At 36.8% G+C, this 18,885-nt stretch overlaps 3 protein-coding genes and 1 pseudogene across 9 annotated transcripts; 2 read left to right on the top strand and 2 right to left on the bottom strand.

Moving 5' to 3' along the window:
• Nucleotides 1–1,460: 1,460 nt before the first annotated feature.
• On the top strand, nt 1,461–3,483 carry AT2G14060 (S-adenosyl-L-methionine-dependent methyltransferases superfamily protein). Of its 2 annotated transcripts, NM_001335410.1 has the most exons (4): nt 1,461–1,728; nt 2,105–2,180; nt 2,271–2,924; nt 3,009–3,483. In NM_001335410.1, the coding sequence occupies exons 1-4, from the start codon at nt 1,715–1,717 to the stop codon at nt 3,381–3,383; spliced, it is 1,119 nt and encodes a 372-aa protein (NP_001318222.1). In that variant the 5' UTR covers nt 1,461–1,714; the 3' UTR covers nt 3,384–3,483. The 2 variants fall into 2 exon arrangements, with proteins under 2 accessions (NP_001318222.1, NP_001324257.1); NM_001335411.1 differs by having other exon boundaries at nt 2,271–3,483.
• Nucleotides 3,484–3,522: 39 nt separating this feature from the next.
• MCM9 (minichromosome maintenance 9) lies at nt 3,523–8,797 on the bottom strand (the record flags this gene model as incomplete). Of its 2 annotated transcripts, NM_001335409.1 has the most annotated exons (19): nt 8,424–8,797; nt 8,248–8,356; nt 8,039–8,177; nt 7,879–7,945; nt 7,577–7,751; nt 7,341–7,440; nt 7,010–7,107; nt 6,800–6,865; nt 6,613–6,705; nt 6,266–6,382; nt 6,118–6,190; nt 5,711–5,777; nt 5,486–5,567; nt 5,183–5,304; nt 4,990–5,057; nt 4,730–4,839; nt 4,343–4,390; nt 4,100–4,252; nt 3,928–3,962 (listed from the first exon to the last, which is right to left on the bottom strand). In NM_001335409.1, exons 1-19 carry the CDS (start codon nt 8,655–8,657, stop codon nt 3,928–3,930), a joined length of 1,956 nt encoding a protein of 651 aa, NP_001318221.1. In that variant the 5' UTR covers nt 8,658–8,797. The 2 variants fall into 2 exon arrangements, with proteins under 2 accessions (NP_179021.3, NP_001318221.1); NM_126977.4 differs by having other exon boundaries at nt 3,523–4,252.
• Nucleotides 8,798–9,467: 670 nt separating this feature from the next.
• AT2G14045 (c-Myc-binding protein) lies at nt 9,468–11,477 on the bottom strand. 4 transcript variants are annotated; one of them, NM_180660.4, is made up of 6 exons: nt 11,259–11,477; nt 10,747–10,899; nt 10,572–10,644; nt 10,414–10,462; nt 9,964–10,087; nt 9,468–9,847 (listed from the first exon to the last, which is right to left on the bottom strand). In NM_180660.4, the coding sequence occupies exons 2-6, from the start codon at nt 10,762–10,764 to the stop codon at nt 9,743–9,745; spliced, it is 369 nt and encodes a 122-aa protein (NP_850991.1). In that variant the 5' UTR covers nt 10,765–10,899; nt 11,259–11,477; the 3' UTR covers nt 9,468–9,742. The 4 variants fall into 4 exon arrangements, with proteins under 4 accessions (NP_850991.1, NP_001324165.1, NP_671849.1 ...); NM_147314.4 differs by having other exon boundaries at nt 9,523–9,847; nt 10,747–10,893; nt 11,259–11,347; NM_001202596.1 differs by having other exon boundaries at nt 9,523–9,677; nt 10,007–10,087; nt 10,747–10,893; nt 11,259–11,347.
• A 1,378-nt stretch (nt 11,478–12,855) lies between these two features.
• On the top strand, nt 12,856–16,915 carry AT2G14040 (annotated as a pseudogene; the record flags this gene model as incomplete). The annotated part of the gene is made up of 1 exon: nt 12,856–16,915.
• Between the last annotated feature and the right edge of the window lie 1,970 nt (nt 16,916–18,885).

Below are 18,885 nucleotides of genomic sequence, written 5' to 3'. Positions count from 1 at the left end.
TAAAATCTTCTAATTCTGAAATAAAAGCGGGCCACTCATCAAGTGTGTCCAAAAGCTGAGTCAACTCCTTACAAAATGTCTCAAAAATAATGTCCAAAATACATAGGAATGTAAGGGATCGCATTGCCCAAAGAAGAACCTCAAACTCCGTATGAAGAGAGGATAAACACTGTCGAAGGCTCTTTAATCCAAGATTAGAAAAACGTCGGCCAGAACCAACAATCCATCCAATACCACTAAGGGAGGACTTATTTTCATCATGTTATTTCTTCCAATTAAGAAGATTTTGTTTTAGTCAGTGTATCTTATTTTTTGTTACATCTATTTCGTTCACTGATATTAAATCAGATACAAGAATTGGTACATTGAAATTACGACAACATTACGTAAGATCATCTGAATGAAAACACAAACATAACTCTAATGATGAACTATGAAAAATGAATTTACACGATGCTTCAAACCTAAATTTTCTTTGCCTCATTCTACTACGGCTCGTTCGAGTCCTATACTTTCCTACCACTAAGACTAGGAATAGGTAGCCAGATTGTTTGAGTCTAGGTTGTTAGATGTTGAGGGATATTTGAGCATATTTGTTGTGTTACGAGTGGTAGGAGCATAAGAAAAAGTCGATGAACCATAGAGAGGCAAGGGATATAGAGGTTGCTTTGGCCACAAGAATAATAATGATTGTTGCACATCATAAACTCATGAGGCTAAGTATTGTTCAGAAATCATGAATGCTACATTGTGTGAAATCGTTTAAGTTTTTTTTTTTTTTTGTATGAAACTCGTTTAAGTTATTAGATGTGATCGTTGCATGAAAATATTGCATTCCATAATTACAATAAGAACATGTTCATATATGTATATATAATATATCTATTTAATTTGTAGGTTAAAGCATGATTTTCTTTTTTTTTGTACCGAAAAGTTTTTGGACCGAAGATTTAATCCTCATACAAACAAACTAAATCCGATCTTAGCCGAAAACTAAGTCAGAAGTTTTCTTATCTAAAAAAAATCAAAAACAGGCATTTCTTCATTGTCTGATGGTCGACTGGTTGGTGACGGGCCTCAACTCTCCATAGTGAAAGCATGACAAAATATAAAAATAATAATTGGTATGTTGAGAAAAGGTAAAAGGGTTAAAAAAACGAAAGAGAAATACATTAATGTGTGAATACATTTAAAAACGGTTTTTAGACGAAAAAACACACACTTTATTATAGTTTTTTATAATTGGTCCATAATAAATAAGAACTTTATCATTTTTGATAAAAGCGACTGAAAATGTACATTTAAATCCAAAATAAAAAAATATCTTATTTTATTACATACATTAAAAACAACAAATGGAAGAGCTCTGAACTATTTTAATTACGTTATCATGTTTCCCATTTTCTTGGTTTTTTTTTTATATTTTCCAATTTGATCTGTTGTAAAATTAAAATAAATGCAAATATAACAATATTAGGTGTAAGATATACAAGTGGTGTGTGTGTGTGTGTTTGTGCTTGATACAAGTGGCTCTTAAGTATGCGACAGTGCTCGTTTCCAGTACACACATACCATCGGAAAAAATTACCAGAAAAACTAAAGTGCCCTTTCTTTCAAGTACACATGCATACAAGCTAGTTCAAGGCCAAGATCTTCTAATCATAGACCTTATACATTTGGTAAAGAAAATTGATACATACATATTGTGAACATCATGTCTCCCTCAAGGTAATGATTGATTTCTTCTAAAATGTTTTTTGATCTTCGACTCTATGTTGCATTAATTGTAAAACCGTTTTTTTCTATAAATAAATTTTACATTCATTCAAACAAATAATTGAATTCTTCGATATTTTAAGTAAATGGGATGATTAATTTCTTGTAATTGTAACTTTGTACTTGTATAATTTCTTTTTCCTTGTTTTTTAGAACTCTTTCTTTAGAGCTGAAATGGGTAGATTAGATTGTAATCATCCTTTTGTTGATATACTAAAGCTTCTAATACTAAGGTCATTAACATGCTTAACCTTACCATTGTGTGTTTATGAATTTTTATTTCTAATTTTGAATTTATCTGATTAAATAACATTGATATATACGTTAGGGACTCTTTGGTGGACGCTCTTAAAATGAAAGGAGGAACAGGAGACCATAGTTATGCTACTAATTCACATTATCAGGTACCTAAACACTGACGAATGTGATGATATAATAACTATGTACTAGTAAATCAAGGTCTGACAATTTATGATATTTTTGGGGTTTTATAGAGAAGTGTTTTCTATGAGATACAACCTTTGGTCATAGAGAACGTAAGAGAAATGCTACTGAAAAATGGGTTTCCTGGTTGCATCAAAGTGGCAGACTTGGGTTGTTCTACTGGACAAAACACGGTGTTGGCCATGTCCGCAATCGCCTACACGATCATGGAGTCATACCAACAAATGAGTAAAAACCCACCAGAAATCGATTGTTATTTGAACGACCTTCCAGAGAACGATTTCAATACCACCTTCAAGTTGTTTCATTCTTTCCAAGAGAAGCTGAAACCGGAGGTTAAAGGAAAGTGGTTTGTCTCGGGAGTCCCGGGTTCTTTTTACTCAAGGCTATTCCCAAGAAAGTCTCTCCATTTTGTTCATTCAGCTTTTAGTATCCATTGGCTTTCTAGAATTCCAGATGGCCTTGAGAGCAACACTAAAAGCATTCATATTAAATATCCATACCCTTCAAATGTCTACAAGAGTTATTTAAATCAGTTCAAGATAGATTTTTCGTTGTTCTTAAAAATGCGTTCAGAAGAAGTAGTGCATAATGGACATATGGTTCTAACGTTCGTGGGAAGAAAGGTTTCCGACACTTTATCCAAAGATTGTTTCCAAGTTTGGTCGTTGTTATCCGATTGCCTCCTCGATCTAGCCTCCGAGGTACATACTCAATAACCATATTTTTGTTTTCTTTATAAACATTTCTCTACCAAGTAATAAATTGTTACGAGAATGTGAGTGTAGGGGTTTGTGAACGATTCAATGGTAAAATCATTTAACATGCCATTCTACAATCCAAACGAAGAAGAGGTAAGAGAATTTATCTTAAAGGAAGGTTCCTTCGAGATCACCAAGATCGAGAAATTCGACCATGTTGTCCCATACAAAATTGACCGTGAGGAAGAAGATGAGGAGCAATCACTTCAGTTGGAAGCTGGTATAAAGCATGCAAGCTGGGCAAGATGCATCACCGAACCATTGCTCGTTGCTCATTTCGGAGATGCAATTATAGAACCGGTGTTCAACAAGTATGCACACTATATGGCCAAGTATCTAAGTGTCTCAAACCATCGCCGTAATATGACACTCGTCATCGTAGTTTCGTTGACTAGGAAATAAAGTTCATTGTTTTGAATGTGGGACGAGCAATTTTAATTCGATTATAAATTAAGCAATTGTCACCTACACATATCAATCAATATCATCACTGTTTTTCTAATAAGTGAGTTGGACCGAGACATGATCCACAGGGTACATAGCTACCTTGCAAAAATTCCATAGTCAACTAAAAGTTCTTAAGAAGTACTTACACATACGTTTTCAAAATGCGTTCTTGGTTCAACAATGTATTGCAATGGCAAGTGGAATGTTATGGAAAGCGGTTGATATCATCCGTCGAAAGATAAGAAAATCTGTGTTTTCTTTACCTATTTGATTGAATTGGACATGGAGATGGAATACATACATCTTTTTAAGGTAAGTTTGCTCTCTAGATATACTCTAAAGGAACCACACGAGCCATATCCACTGCAGAATCACACATAATGCACTTTATACAAAGGAAAACTTGCATGAGAAACGTGAGGGAGATTATTGCAAACTTATCTCTTTTCTGTGGGGTCACTACTCATCGCAGCCACACACTAATAGATGTCGTCGCCTCTTAGCTTTCCAAGGATGATCTCTCTTGCTTCGCGTCTGTTTGTTTCTTTATGTTAGGGGAAAAGATACAAAAACTTCAAGCCGCAATGCTCCAGAAGATGACTCCTAAGTAACGAAAGGCGGACTTTGGACATATATAGGAACAAAAGTTAGTTAATGCCGAAAAAGGATACATTCCTGATCTGGTTCTTCGGAGAAATTTGAGTGTAGCGCATTCCCCATACTGTCTACTATGGCTGAAATAGTCATCGATGATTCAATGCACAAGATAGCTGTTATGGCATCTAATCGCGTGACCTCATTTCTGAACATAAGCCTTGCATGAGCTGCGTGACACCATAATACCATTAATATCCTCTCTTTTGTTCCTGTTTTTGGAGTATTTTGATTGATAAAGACGATAACAGAAGAGGTACCTTGAGCCAAACGGATTAAGCTTTCCAACATCCGCACGGTTGTTCTTGCTGCAGTTCAGAGTAAAATCAAATTACATGGAAGATATCAACCATTGTAGGATCGATCTTAGTTGATACTGTTGTACCCACCAAGCCAGTCCTAAAATCCATTTAAGCAAGGTTATGCTTAATCAGAGTTCCCATGGGACCTAAGGATTTTCTAGACCTAGTACCTCCAATATGAAGGGGTTTCGGAGCAACTTTCTATATAAGTAAGGAATAAAATGTCTCAGCCATCAAATAATAGGATTCAAATCTGGACAGTGGTCCACTATAGTCAGCTTCCCTCACCCCATGTTAATACCAAACTAGCATCTCTAGAACCACGAAGTATTTCTCAGGAGATACCTGCATTATGAGTTGAAGATCTTCTTTGGAGTCGATAATAACTTGAAATTATTTCTTCTGCTTCCTTTGATAGGACAGGTCTGAAGTTTTTTTTCACAAACTGAATGTATCTGCAAAGGTCAGGATATAATAAGTTAGTAGCAACCATGAATGTATTATCAGCTAAGATCAAGCACATTTGTCGTCCCGGATTTATGTGCAAGGAATAATTGACACTCTCATGGGTTATGGATCTCATGATCTGTGTACGTATATGATACCTTTGAAGCATCGGTAGTGGCCAAATAGTTGTCAGATCATCGACCTCTCTGTCTTGCTCTATTTGCACCTTGGTTCATTTCATCAATTTTTTAAAAGTCAGATGAGTTATATATCTTGTCACAAATACTCTACTTAAGAAGACTCAATATCAGTATACAACACAATATTTATAGATTCTTTAAAGAAACTTACCTCGGCAAGGATGTGAGAAGATACAACTGCATCCCATTCAGGATTTTTTGTATCTAAGAGAACAAGTACAATGTCAAACCTGCTCAACAAGGGACCGGAAAGTGCAGTATTGACAGAAAGAGCTAGATCCAGTCAAGGAAATTCTAAAGAGAAATATCGAAACAAATGCAAAGGGAAATCAGGAATGCTTGCCCAACTGATGCTTGAGGGAAGAAGTATTTTTTTTAAGAGACATCACCAACTTGAATTTGAAAAACAGCATGTATGTATGTAAGCAAGGTCTACTAAATCTGAAGTGGATACACTGATCGGGATCATATTGTCCTTTAGGATTGGTTGCACCGAAGACGATTGTCTTTGTGCTAAGAGTTGTTACTAGGCCAGCCTTCATATTGAAAAAGACAAAATTAGAAACAGAAAAATACAGAAACAAAATAAGGCTTAAGCCGATTTAGCTGTACAACTTGAATAATGGAGCTGATGCAGTAACAAGAAAATACATATACATAAAATTGTAGAGTGGTTTACCTTGGCAACGCTTATACTTTGTTGCTCCATTGCTTCATGTATGGTTGCTCGGTCATGCTCTCTCATGCTTCCAGAAAGAAAAAGAAAGAAAGCGCTTCAGTTCTACGCACGTTTCTCAAAGGAAGACGCAATAGAATGCAATATAGATCGATATCAATTAAAAGGAATGATGACAAAAAAAAAAAAAAAAAAAAAAAAAAGGAAAATTCCTAAAATATTTGTCAAGTTAGGCTGACCACTTTTTACCAGTGAATTCTTCTTGTCTGTGATAAGAGCCAAGAAATTCCCAAGACCACAAGAATACTTAAAGTTCATCGAAGATCAAAAATTTAAAGTAAATAACACTACGGATTAATGTAAAGTATTCTTATAATAGATGTTTCTCCCATCTGGCATCTGGAAAGTACCTATCAAATTCATCAATGCAGCAAAGTCCACCATCTGCAAGAACAAGAGCCCCAGCTTCCAACATCCACTCTCCTGAAAACAACTTAATAAGACTATATGAAAAAGAAAAGTATTGCGAAGGAAACAACATAAGATCAGAGAGCTTACCTCCATCCTTCACTGCAGTTACAGTCAATCCAGCACTTGTGCTTCCTAGTCCCGTTGTGATTACAGCTCTGTTGCTTAGTTTTGCAGCAAACTTCAAGAACTGCGATTTTCCAGTGCCTGCCAGATATAAACAATGTAAAATGCAGGTCTGTATGAAAGAACATTCCCATATATAAATCAATCATCTAGTAACAAAAAAACGTACACGACCCTTTTATGTCTTAAAAACACATGCAAGGTTTCTTCTAGTTCAAAATCAATTTAGTTCAAGCAAAAAATTTGGAACTCCACCAAAATTTAGGGGCATGCATATATTACAAAAATAATACTCAGTGATCGATAACAACCTGGATCACCAATAAGAAGCAAGTGAGATTCTCCCCGTACTTTTGTACCAGAAGCATCAACATGTTGCACACCTCCAATAAGTGTCAAAGCAACTGCATATAAATACATTGCACATGCATACAAATAAATTTAGACAACTCAATGAGAAGAGATGTTGACAAAAAAAGTATGCATAGAGTAGTATACCTGCAAGTTTAACAGTGAAGAGTCCAAAGACTTGGGGGCAGATACCTCGTAAGATAGCATTTCTCCCTGACTTACCCAAAACATTAAAGAATTTAGCATAAATGTTTACCAAAAACATACGTAATAGTTGTCGATGGCAGGGGAATAATTGTTCATAATAATTGCGAAAAAAATAGGCGGAATACTTTCCAGGTAACATTGATTTTTTACCTTTCAAAGGGGTATCTCTGAAGTGGCTCCAAAAGTTCTTGAACTTCTCGATCAAATCATCAGATATATCGATTTCTGATTTCAGCTCATTAGTTCTTCTGGATAGTGGCATGATAACAGGTGAAGAGAAGGTAGAAAGTGAGTTAATATGAAACTGTAATGACCAATAGTAACTAAGAAAACGAGAAAATAGAATCCCATCAAAGACCTTAATAATTGTTTCAGGCAAACAAACTAGTACCAGTTTTGCATACAACTTTCAGGAACGTGGTAAGGATTTCCTTAATAAAATGGATTTGTAGGTCTCTATCAAAATTATCAAGCCATTTACCTGACATGATTGGCAATCAACATAGGTTCAAGGTCGCAACGAACATCTTTCAAGTCATGAGACCATTTTGAAGTCAAGATTCCAGAGACAACAACATCATCTGCATGAAAAGAAATATGTTATATCAGGAGGCGGAGCAGCTATGCTGATACGTTTAGAATGGTTACACTGAGCCATAATATTGACGCAATCATGAATATGTAAGACACAGAATAAAAACAAACAAACTGGTTTACCTCCAGCTTTAACATTGTCAACAAGGTCATCTTTCAGGACGACTAGAATGGACCTTGGGATAACACCAACACCTAAAACCTGAGTATTTTCTTGGATTTTGATTTCTTGATAATCATGGCGTGTTACTGTATCATCTACAGGATCAAAGTTTGTGCCCTCACAAGCTTTTGACCGCTGTCACGCAGAGAATTTTTAAACTTCAGGACACAATTGTAGAGACCTTAGTCAGAGTGTTATCGCAAAACAGAAGACTATCTAGTGCAAAGAAGCTTAGCTAGACAAAGAATGAAATGTGACAAACCTGAGAAGGACAAAAAGGCGGTTTCACAATAGAGTTGATTGATTCTAACTCAGGGAAAATAGGAAACCTATAGAAGAAATCAACTCAATCAGCAATACTACAAGAACAAGAGATGACAAAATGTATAATATACAGTTTCAACCACAACACATAACCATACATGTGCTTGCATTTTCGACATCGATACATCTTTTCTCCCTCATACATTTTCACAGCCCCGGATCGAATCACCGTGCCTTTCAACATCATCAGAATCCCGCGGTGCTTTACTCTAACCCGGCCAATACTCGGGAATGTCTCTGTGTCAAAATCAAAATCAGCTAAGAGAAGCAGAACAAACTCGAAAACAAGAGATACACACACACACACCAGGGCTTCGTTCTAGAGGAGATCCACTAGTGTTTATACGAACATGTATAAATCTCTTCTCAATTCCAATCTTCTCCTCAAATTTCTTCATATGCTCCAAAGCAATTTTCTACACCCAAAGCTAATCGAAATCACCATTTCGTATAATCAAATTTTGGGGAAAATTGAGTACATACGTGAGCTAGAATGGCTGAATCGTCGAATTGCCGAAGATAGTGTTCGGGATCTGAGAAAACTTGACGCGCTAGAGACGGATTATCGTCAACGAGTTCTGCGTACTCGATGAAGAGAGGGTAGTGAAGTTTGGGATCAGAAGAGAGAGAGATTTCGCGGAGCTGATCGGGGTAGTGCTTTACTAGAAACTCCGTCATGGATTCTATGTGCTCAGACGTCTGTGTCGGCGATTCCATTAACGCCGGCGAAGAAGAAGGTGGAGGATTTACGCGGGAAATGAATGAATACACGCCAATTGTTTAGGTTCGCAATTTACCATTTGTGACCTCTCAGTTCATGATTAGCAATTCGGCAAATAAACCGAATCGAATGTATCCAATTGGAACCGCACCAAAAATAATAGAACCGAATCGAGACGAAAATTTTAAAAATAACCGAAACCAAATCGGTGCCGAACCGAAATATTTCGGGTAGCCTAAAATATCCGCACTACAATAATATTTTCAAAACTATTTGTTATTTCTAAACAAAATAATTAAAAATACTTGAAAATATATATAAAATAGTAAAAATACTCGAAAATAACCGAAAAATATTGGAAAATATTCAACAATAACTGAAATATCCAAAATTGTTCAAAACAAAATAACCGAATGGATACTAAATTTTAAAACCGAAAGAACCGAAACCGAACGAAACTGAAATTTCAAAATAAACAAATAGATACTAAACTTAAGAACCAAAATAACCAATAACCGAATGGATACGAACCAAAACCGAATAGATAACCGATCTCCCAGGACTAAGGGTTTGGGAAATTATATACTGATTTAAACCGAAAAGAGTTTTGGTTCGGTTCGGATGTGGTATAATTTGATTCAGTTTAAGGTAATTACTAATGGAAACCAAATTAAATCTTTTCTTTTGTAACAAACCCTTTGATTTTTAAGCATTTTTAAAAATGTTTGGTATATTGGAATTTCGGTTTTGCATGGTAAGATGTAGAAATTAGGAACCTTTTTTTGTAAAAGATTGGTTTACATATACCGAACCAAACTAAATCGAAATTTGGGTGACTTCGGTTTGGATTGGCCAATTCGATACCGTTAACCAAAGAATTTATTATTACGTAAAAACTCTACAACACTGGTGATGTAGATGAATGAAAGAGAGCAAATGGAAATTTAAACAAAGAAACTAATCATTGTTGCCTAGAAAACTCATCTATGCGTGGTTTGTTTTTGTTCTTTTTTTTTCTTTTACTGCCGTAAATATGTAAACGAAGATAGTAACAGGAATTACATATACAGTAAGTGCAGAGTTAGTGGTGAGGAGTGACTAAGGTCGTGTGTTCAGCTTCAAGGGTCTCTCTGTCTGCATCATCTTTTGAAGAGTTTCGTGAATGCAAGCTCTTCACTCCATTTAACTGCAAACATTAACCATATATAGAATGTGTTAAACAGATTTAAACACTCTTGTTTTCATGAGACAACTAATGTGTTAATCAACAACTAAAGATGGTTCAACTACTCGAATTGATACCTCTCTCAGGGTTTCCTGATGTTTAGCCAAAAGCTCATTGTACTTTATTTGAAGATCAGACTTCTCAGCTTGAAGCTTCTCATAGTCAGAGACTGATGGACCACCTAGCTTTTGTTGAATGAATCTGATGACAACCACCGGAAAATAGAGAATATGTTATATGCAAGATCTTACATTACACGTAAACAGTTAGCCTAATACGTAACAAATATTGTAAAGTTGCATTCGTGAACTTGAACTTGAAGATCTGTTAACGAAAGATCGACATAGGAGATTGGCAAGGAAGAAAAACAAATAAAATTATATGTCAAATCTAACAGACATACCTATCAATTTTCTTAGTATATGTAGTCCATGAAAGAAAAAGATTATAAGTCAATACACAAAATTGTTTCTATACAAAATCTATAATACTCAGCTAGAAACTAATGAATGGGTCCAGAAACTTACTCTAGAGCAGAGGAAGGCTTGTCATTCTGCTCATACAGAGAAACCAGAACTACAATCAAAATCAAAACCTCGTCATGTTCCACAACATACAAAAGAGTATAAAGAGAATCAAAACTATTCAATTAAAAACTGTTGCAATAGGTGAAGTAAGATTATACCTTTAGTAAGAGAATCAAGAACTCCACTTGACTCCAAATACTTCCTGAAAGCTTCCTTCTTCACCTCTTTCTCCTGATTCATGTAGACACACACAAAAAGAAGTTCAAAGAACACATAACGGTGCATCACCTAATCTAGCGAAGAAACAGACTTGAAATCAGAAAGTACTAATACCTCTTTGTACCGCATCATCTCCTTGTTCTACAAAACACAGAAGAAACTTTAATGTTTCTAATAACTGTATATTAATCCTCTTCTTTTTCCTAGCTGCATGACGAGCTTGGACCTATTTAGATCCTCCAAAGAATAAAAGCTCTCTCTCTTTAACTAACAAAATTACAAGGGTAAGCTTTGATTAAGACAAAACATAAACTTCATCACACATAACCAGTGTCAAGCTTTGATTAAGACAAAACATAAACATCTCCCAAGTTCCTAAAACCATTCCACTCTACCAAACTTTTTCAAAGTTTCGATTTTTCTTAAGCGTATAGCCATAAATTGGCAAGAGATCTCAAAGATTCTATCTTTATTCTCCAAATCCAGTACAATAGATCCATAAATTTGATGCCAAACAATCCAACCATAACACAAATTAGCATAAACGAAATCGATACATTTGTCAATACAACTAAACCAAAGACATCTAAAATCAAATCAAATCAAAACCGGAAAGTAGGACTTACCTTGCTCAAAGTGTTGGAAACAACGCGGTCGCAGACACAATTTGAGATCCAAAACTTGTGTCGGTTGGTGCTTCAGTTGTCTCTTTCTCAAAATTTTGCTAAAACAAACCTAAATATTTTTTTTTTCTATTGTGGGAAATTAACGATAAATACGCTGATTTTGTATTTTTTAGGTTGTTCAAAACAATACATCCTTGATCCTTAATCTTATCCTTTATCAATCATTTATCTTATAAATCATAAATTATTTTATCAGTTGTATTTGTGTCATGTGTAAAGTCACAATTTAAAAAAGGAAAAAAAAAGAGAAAAAATCAAGTTTTCTTAAAATTTGGCTAAACAAAACTACCGTTATTTTAAAAAGATAAATCAAGTTCTTTACGATCTGTGCAATCTACTGTTACGAATCATATTTATAGGAATATGTATATTTTTTTTTTAGAAAAAATCTCAAAAAATGATTACCTAATTTTTATTTAGCCGTTTAATATCTTTAGTTTTAAATTTGAAAAATACCTCGTTTAACTTTAGATGCTATTTAATTTTTTTGATAAAATTGGATTTCCGAGTTAGTAACTGTTATCTTTACTAACAGAAGTTCTAACTATAATTAAAACTTAACTCCTGGTATTTACGTTTAAATATACAATCTTTTTCCAAATCTTTACGAATATATTGTTTTGGTCGGGTGGTTATTCGGTCTATGATCTCAATGTGTTGACATGATCGCAAAGCAGTGGACTTTGTATTCGCCGTTCTATTAGATCGGATTTGTTGCTTCCGGCTAGCACCCAGATTATTTAACCCCTCTTCCATGTCTGCGCCGATAATTTTAATTTCTTTTCTAATTGTGGATGTTTGTAGAATATATGCGTTATGCCCAAGTTCGGGAATACCATGAACAAAAATAAATTTTATTATTTTATGTTTTTTTCGTCGAAATACCATTATATTTAAGTAATCGGAAAGAGAATCTCTTCTAGAGAGAGCCAATTAAGAACCGACTTGCTTACATGGGAAAAAAGACTATTACGACCTCGTGCTTTTTTTGCTAGGCAATCAGCACATACATTATGAATGCAAAACAAAAACTTAATACTAAAAATAGGAAAAAAAACAGACAAAAGAACCGAAAGTCGCTATTTCAGCAACAAAGGTAGGCCACTCCGAAGGTTTTTCCAGTAAAGAGATAAGATCAGCACAATCGGATGAGAAAGAGCAATCCGTGACACCTATCGAGATCATACACTCTATTGCCCATAACAACGAATCAACTTCAGCGTGTAATGGTGATAGGCTCTTCGGCGCACTCTTTAGACCCAAATGAAGGACATTATCTTGGTCAACTAGGACCCATCCATGTCCACTCAAAGTGTCATCTAAGTGCCAAGATGCATCAAACTGACAACATTCCGAGTAGGGAAAATATTAGCAGGGACCGCCTGAGGACGAGGGTACTCCAAAACTGACTCCTTTGAATTTGCTTCTTTCCAAACTTTTGCTTCTTGAATTGCAAAATCTAAAGTTTCTTGTGGAGATTCAATCACGTTTTCGAAGATAAACCGGTTACGACTCTTCCAAATATACCAGAGTATCCATGGAAATATCTCAAGAATGTCTTCTCCTATATCAAATTCTTTCCCTCGCCAGAGTAGGAAATCAAAATTCTAGAAGTGAGAATTCCGGGGGAAGAGGTACTCCGAAGACGGGATAGGGGACAAGGCCCAGATTTGTCTCGCCGGCGGACATAGGAAGAGAAGATGGTTTATACATTTTTCCTCTGCTCCACATCGAGGGCACCCTTTTTCAGTGCCAATGTGACGGGAATAAAGCCTTTGGTTTGCTGCTAAACAGCCCGAGAGGCATTGCCACGCGAAATGTTTAAATTTCGCGTAGTTTTATTTTTTCATACTTGTGCCTGAAGCGCCGAAACACCAGAACCCTGAAAAGGGAGGTCACAAGTAGGATGAGAGAGATCTCTCGCGGCCCAATAACCGGCTAAACACCAATCACGAACCCGAAAGACTACAGTGGTAAAGAGTATGTTCAATCCATCTCCCTGAGGAGTGGTAGAGAACTTAATCCAATTCTGAAGAAGGAGAAGGCTAAGGAGAAATCTAAAGCTGCTTCTGATGACTTAGAAGAGGATAATACTGGGAAGGAGTCTGATGTTGAGCCATTGGTTGAAGGAGTAGAAGCTGAGAAAACAGACCCTAGAAGAGAAGGCTAAAAAGACTGTGCTACCACCTTATGTGCCTAAGTTGCCTTTTCCGGGTCGCCAAAGGAAGATACAGAGAGAAAAGGAGTATTCTCTGTTTGATGAGATTATGAGGCAGCTCCAGGTTAAGCTTCCATTTCTTGATTTAGTTCAGAATGTTTCTATCTACCGGAAACATTTGAAGGACATTTTGACTAACAAAAGGACCCTTGAAGAAGGACATGTGTTGATCAGTCATGAATGTAGCGCTATTCTCCAGAATGTAGCGCTATTCTCCAGAATGTTATTCCTGTGAAGAGAGAAGACCCCGGTAGTTTTGTGTTGCCTAGCAGGATTGGAGAATACACTTTCGATAGATGTCTTTGTGACTTGGGGGCAGGTGTAAGTTTGATGCCTTTCTCGGTTGCTAAGAGATTGGGAGACACGAATTTTACCCCAACAAAGATGTCTCTGGTACTCGGTGATCGTTCTATTTCATTCCCTGTTGGAGTGGCTGAGGATGTACAAGTCCGGGTTGGGAATTTCTATATCCCAACCGATTTTGTCATCATTGAGCTTGATGAAGAGCCTAGACATCGACTCATCCTTGGTAGACCATTCCTGAATATTGTCGCTGCATTGATAGATGTGAGAAAGAGCAAGATCAATCTGCGGATTGGTGACATTGTTCAGGAATTTAACATGGAAAGAATAATGTCTAAGCCCACCACTGAGTGTCAGACATTCTGGGTAGATATCATGGATGAGCTAGTTAATGAGCTTCTTGCTGAGTTGAACACGGAGGATCCTCTTCAAACTGTCTTGACTAAAGAAGAGAGTGAGTTTGGGTACCTTGGAGAAGCAACTACTAGATTTGCTAGAATACTGGATTCTAGTTCACCAATGACTAAAGTTGTGGCATTTGCTGAGCTTGGAGACAATGAGGTAGAGAAAGCTTTGGTTGTATCTTCACCTAAAGACTGCGATGATTGGAGCGAGCTGAACGCTCCAAAAATGGAACTCAAACCACTTCCCGCCAGGCTAAGGGTCGCGTTTCTTGGTCCCAACTCTACATACCTCGTGATTATTAATCCCGAACTAAACAATGTGGAGAGTGCCCTGTTGTTATGTGAGTTGAGAAAGTACAGGAAAGCCTTAGGGTATTCCCTTGATGATATCACAGGCATCTCTCCCACATTGTGTATGCACATGATACATTTAGAAGGTGAATCAATTACTTCTGTAGAACATCAAAGACGGTTAAACTCGAATCTTAGAGATGTTGTTAAGAAAGAGATAATGAAACTTCTAGATGCGGGTATCATCTACCCTATCTCTGATAGTACTTGGGTGAGCCCAGTCCATGTTGTGCCTAAAAAAGGTGGTGTCATTGTGATTAAAAATGAAAAGAACGAACTAATTCCAACTAGAACTGTCACAGGACACCGGATGTGCATTGATTATCGAAAACTTAACTCGGCAACCCGTAAAGACAATTTCCCACTATCCTTCATTGATCAAATGCTTGAAAGACTGTCAAACCAACCCTATTACTGTTTTCTTGACGGATACTTGGGATTCTTTCAAATCCTGATTCATCCCGATGATCAAGAGAAAACCACCTTTACTTGTCCTTATGGTACATTTGCATATCGTAGGATGCCTTTTGGTTTATGTAATGCCCCTGCTACGTTTCAACATTGCATGAAGTATATCTTTAGTGATATGATTGAGGATTTTATGGAGGTTTTTATAGATGATTTTTTGTGCATGGCTCGTCTTTCGCTACTTGTTTGTCTAACTTATGCAGGGTACTTCAGCGCTGCGAGGACAAACACTTGGTTTTGAACTGGGAGAAATCTCATTTCATGGTGAGGGATGGTATTGTACTTGGGCACAAGATTTCTGAAAAGGGTGTTGAGGTTGATAGAGCTAAGATTGAGGTGATGATGAGTATGCAGCCGCCAAATTCTGTGAAAGATCATGAGGTTTTTGGGACATGCAGGGTTCTACAGGAGGTTTATTAAAGATTTTTCCAAGATCGCTAGACCTTGCACTCAGCTGCTGTGCAAGGAACAGAAGTCCGAGTTTGATGACACCTGTTTGCAAGCATTCAATATAGTTAAGGAATCTCTGGTGAGTGCTCTCATTGTGCAACCGCCAGAATGGGAGCTACCTTTTGAGGTAATATGCGATGCTAGTGATTATGTTGTGGGTGCTGTTTTGGGACAGAGGAAGGATAAAAAGTTGCATGCTATTTATTACGCTAGTCGCACTCTTGACGGAGCACAAGTGAGTTATGCAACAACAGAGAAGGAGTTTCTTGCTATTGTGTTTGCTTTTGAGAAATTAGATCCTATTTGGTTGGGTCTAAGGTCATTGTTCACACTGTTCATGCCGCATTGAGATACCTGTTGTCTAAGAAAGATGCCAAGCCGAGACTATTAAGATGGATACTTCTGCTGCAGGACTTTGACTTGGAGATTAAAGATAAGAAAGGTATTGAGAATGAGGTTGCTGATAATTTGTCTCGATTGAGAGTTCAGGAAGAAGTTCTCATGAGAGATATTCTCCCAGGTGAAAACCTTGCTTCAATTGAAGATTGCTACATGGATGAGGTGGGGAGGTTACGGGTGAGCACTCTTGAGCTTATGACATTACACACTGGGGAAAGTAATTTGCCTTGGTATGCTGATTTCGCGAACTACCTTTCTTGTGAAGTCCCACCTCCCGATTTCACCGGTTACTTCAAGAAGAAATTATTGAAGGAAGTTCTTGAAGAACGTGCAGCGCTACTAATGGGATGAGCCTTATTTATATAAGAGGTGTGTTGATAACCTTTTTCAGGAGATGTATTCCAGAGAGTGAAGTCGAAGGTATCCTTTACAGTTGCCATGCTTCAGATTATGAAAGACACTTTGCCTCATTCAAAACTGCTTCAAAGGTCCTCCAAGCTGGACAACCTACAAGACTCCAGTTGGAACAACGCCATTCAACCTCATCTATGGCAAATCTTGTCATCTACCGGTAGAGCTAGAGTACAAAGCCTTATGGGCTACAAAGTTGATGAACTACGACATTAAACCCGCTGGGGAACGCCGCCGTTTACTTCAGCTCAATGAGTTGGATGAGATTCGTTTGAATGCCTATGAGAGTTTTAGAATTTACAAGGAGAGGACCAAAGCCCTTCATGACAAAAAAGATCATTTTAAGGAAGTTCGCAGAAGGTGATAAGGTACTCTTATTCAACTCAAAGCTCAAGATATTTCCTGGAAAACTTCGTTCAAAATGGTCAGGCCCTTTCGTCATAATGGAAATGCGACCTAACGGTTCAGCAATACTCTGGGATAACAATGGAAAACCGTTTTCTACCAATGGACAAAGGCTGAAACCGTACCTTGCTCATTCCACTCTTGAAGAGGGCACTGCAGTTCCTCTAACGGATCCAAATAAGGCATAAGAGCTCACTGCCGTCAAGCTAACGACCTTAAGCAAGCGCTCCGTGGGAGGCAACCCACAAGGTATTGTAGATACTTTGTTTTCCTTCTTTCATTTTCTTTGATTTTGGTTTGATTCACTCCACTGTAGAGTTCAGACTTATCGACCCGGCTGTTGAGTCGATAGAGTCTCTGTATTTGACGGTGTTGTGAGAATGCTTTTTGAGTGCAGAAACACCATGACGACATTGCAAAACCAAGGTATTATCGAGCTCCACTTCATCTTCTTCGTTTTTGTTTATCAAGAACACCAAAATCACTAAACCCTAACTCTCTCAATTCTTGGTCGTTTTTGTCAAAATTGGTATCTATTTCAATCGGATTTTTGCCTCTTTTCATATCTATTGTCTGTTTTCTCGATCTGCAAAGGTATGAGCTCGAAATTCCCCTTTTCGGTTCCGTTTTCAAAGGTGAAATATCTCTAATTCCTTGAATTTCATGATGTTTATGGATTATTTGATGCTAGCTTCTTGTCTAGGATGGTTTTGGGAACCTTTTTAAGTCTTTACTTGCTGGATTAAGGCCTAATTTGAGAATTGAAAATTTCTCTTTTGGTAAAAAACGGACATGTTCATACACTTTGGGAAAAACGGATTTTAGGGCTTAAAATAGTGATGTTAATTTGGGTTTTAAATTTGGGCTTTAGTTGGGCATTTAAATCATAATAAATGCCCATTTAGACTCATTTAGTTCAAAGAGTGAAATAAATGAAAACTCAAATAAGACCCATTTAAAATGTGGAGGCCCTATTAGCCCATTTATATATATATATTTTTTTTTTGAATATGTTTGAGTTTGATTTCTAGATATTAATTTATTGGGTAATATTAGGGGGTAACGTAATTTGACATCAATATTAAGAAAATGACCTTAGTGCAGAAAAGTTGGGTAACTAACGTTTTTGGGCCATGCGAAATAACGAATATAACCTCGGTCATTGGGCGTCAAATCTTTATTTCCGACAGTAGGGTTCTCGGTATAGGATCAAATAGGGTAGTAGGGATATGATTACACCGATACGTAATAAAAATTCATGCATTACAGTAATCGATATTTTTATATGTCACATGTTACCTTACTATGCAAGAGAACCTAGTTAGAGCTATTGGTTACTACAGGCTGAATAACCGGATTTTGAATATGACACAGGCTGTATATAATTACCTTCAGATGATGCATGAAATTAAAGAGATGGATTACTTTCCTCACACCTGCAAGAAATGATTCTGGAAAAAGAGATGTGACGTTTACATTAATACCAAAATACTACAAATATCCCACAAATATCAAACTTCATAACGTAACCCGCGTTATGTATAAAAAACACGATGTACAAATTTTCCTTAGCAGCATGTATTAATGTAAAGTAACTGAAGTAAAAGTTTTACTTGGGAGGCCTAACTCGAAATGTACTGGACTGGATTACCCTAAAGTTGAATGGGCTTTTGAGAAGAAGATCCGGAAATTAGATTTCCGAAACAGCATAAGTACAACGTAAACAACATGTTTTGTTAAAAAACACAGCAATCATTGTTCTGCCACTTGCAAATATAACATAGTGGAAGAAGTATAAAAGGAAACAGATGTGACAGTGAAAAGCGCGTGCAAAGAGGAGAGTAGATATGTATCCCTTGCATTAAATGCGGCGTCAGAGAGTATCAGCTTCCAAGGTATTAAACTGTTAAAAAATAGAAACTTTTTTTCATGTGTAACAATCTGAACACATGCTATATATGTGCTTCTCACGTACGCTACATCTTAGCGAATCATATAGGTGACACGTCTCAACTGACGTCAGCGTTACGACTGAGCAAGTGGACGACGAAGATATAGTGTATCTTACCTCAGGACAAGTTAATGTGTAAAAACATGAGTATATGATAAATCATTTGGTTCTATTGTCGATAACGTGCAATACAAATAAAGAACAAGT

This window comes from Arabidopsis thaliana, chromosome 2, assembly GCF_000001735.4.
Source record: "Arabidopsis thaliana chromosome 2, partial sequence".
NCBI lineage: Eukaryota > Viridiplantae > Streptophyta > Magnoliopsida > Brassicales > Brassicaceae > Arabidopsis > Arabidopsis thaliana.
The sequence above is the reverse complement of the archived record's forward strand: the minus strand, read 5'-3'. Positions and strand labels throughout refer to the sequence as shown.

Bases quoted from the DNA above. Each gene is read 5' to 3' on its own strand.
- AT2G14045 (NM_180660.4), bottom strand. The intron at 10,088-10,413 runs GTAAGTTTCTGG...GGTTGTCATCAG, and splicing joins AAGCCTTCCTCTGCTCTAGA to ATTCATTCAACAAAAGCTAG. The intron at 9,848-9,963 runs GTATCAATTCGA...TAATGTTTGCAG, and splicing joins ATCAGGAAACCCTGAGAGAG to TTAAATGGAGTGAAGAGCTT.
- AT2G14060 (NM_001335410.1), top strand. The intron at 2,181-2,270 runs GTACCTAAACAC...GGGGTTTTATAG, and splicing joins CTACTAATTCACATTATCAG to AGAAGTGTTTTCTATGAGAT. The intron at 2,925-3,008 runs GTACATACTCAA...ATGTGAGTGTAG, and splicing joins TCCTCGATCTAGCCTCCGAG to GGGTTTGTGAACGATTCAAT.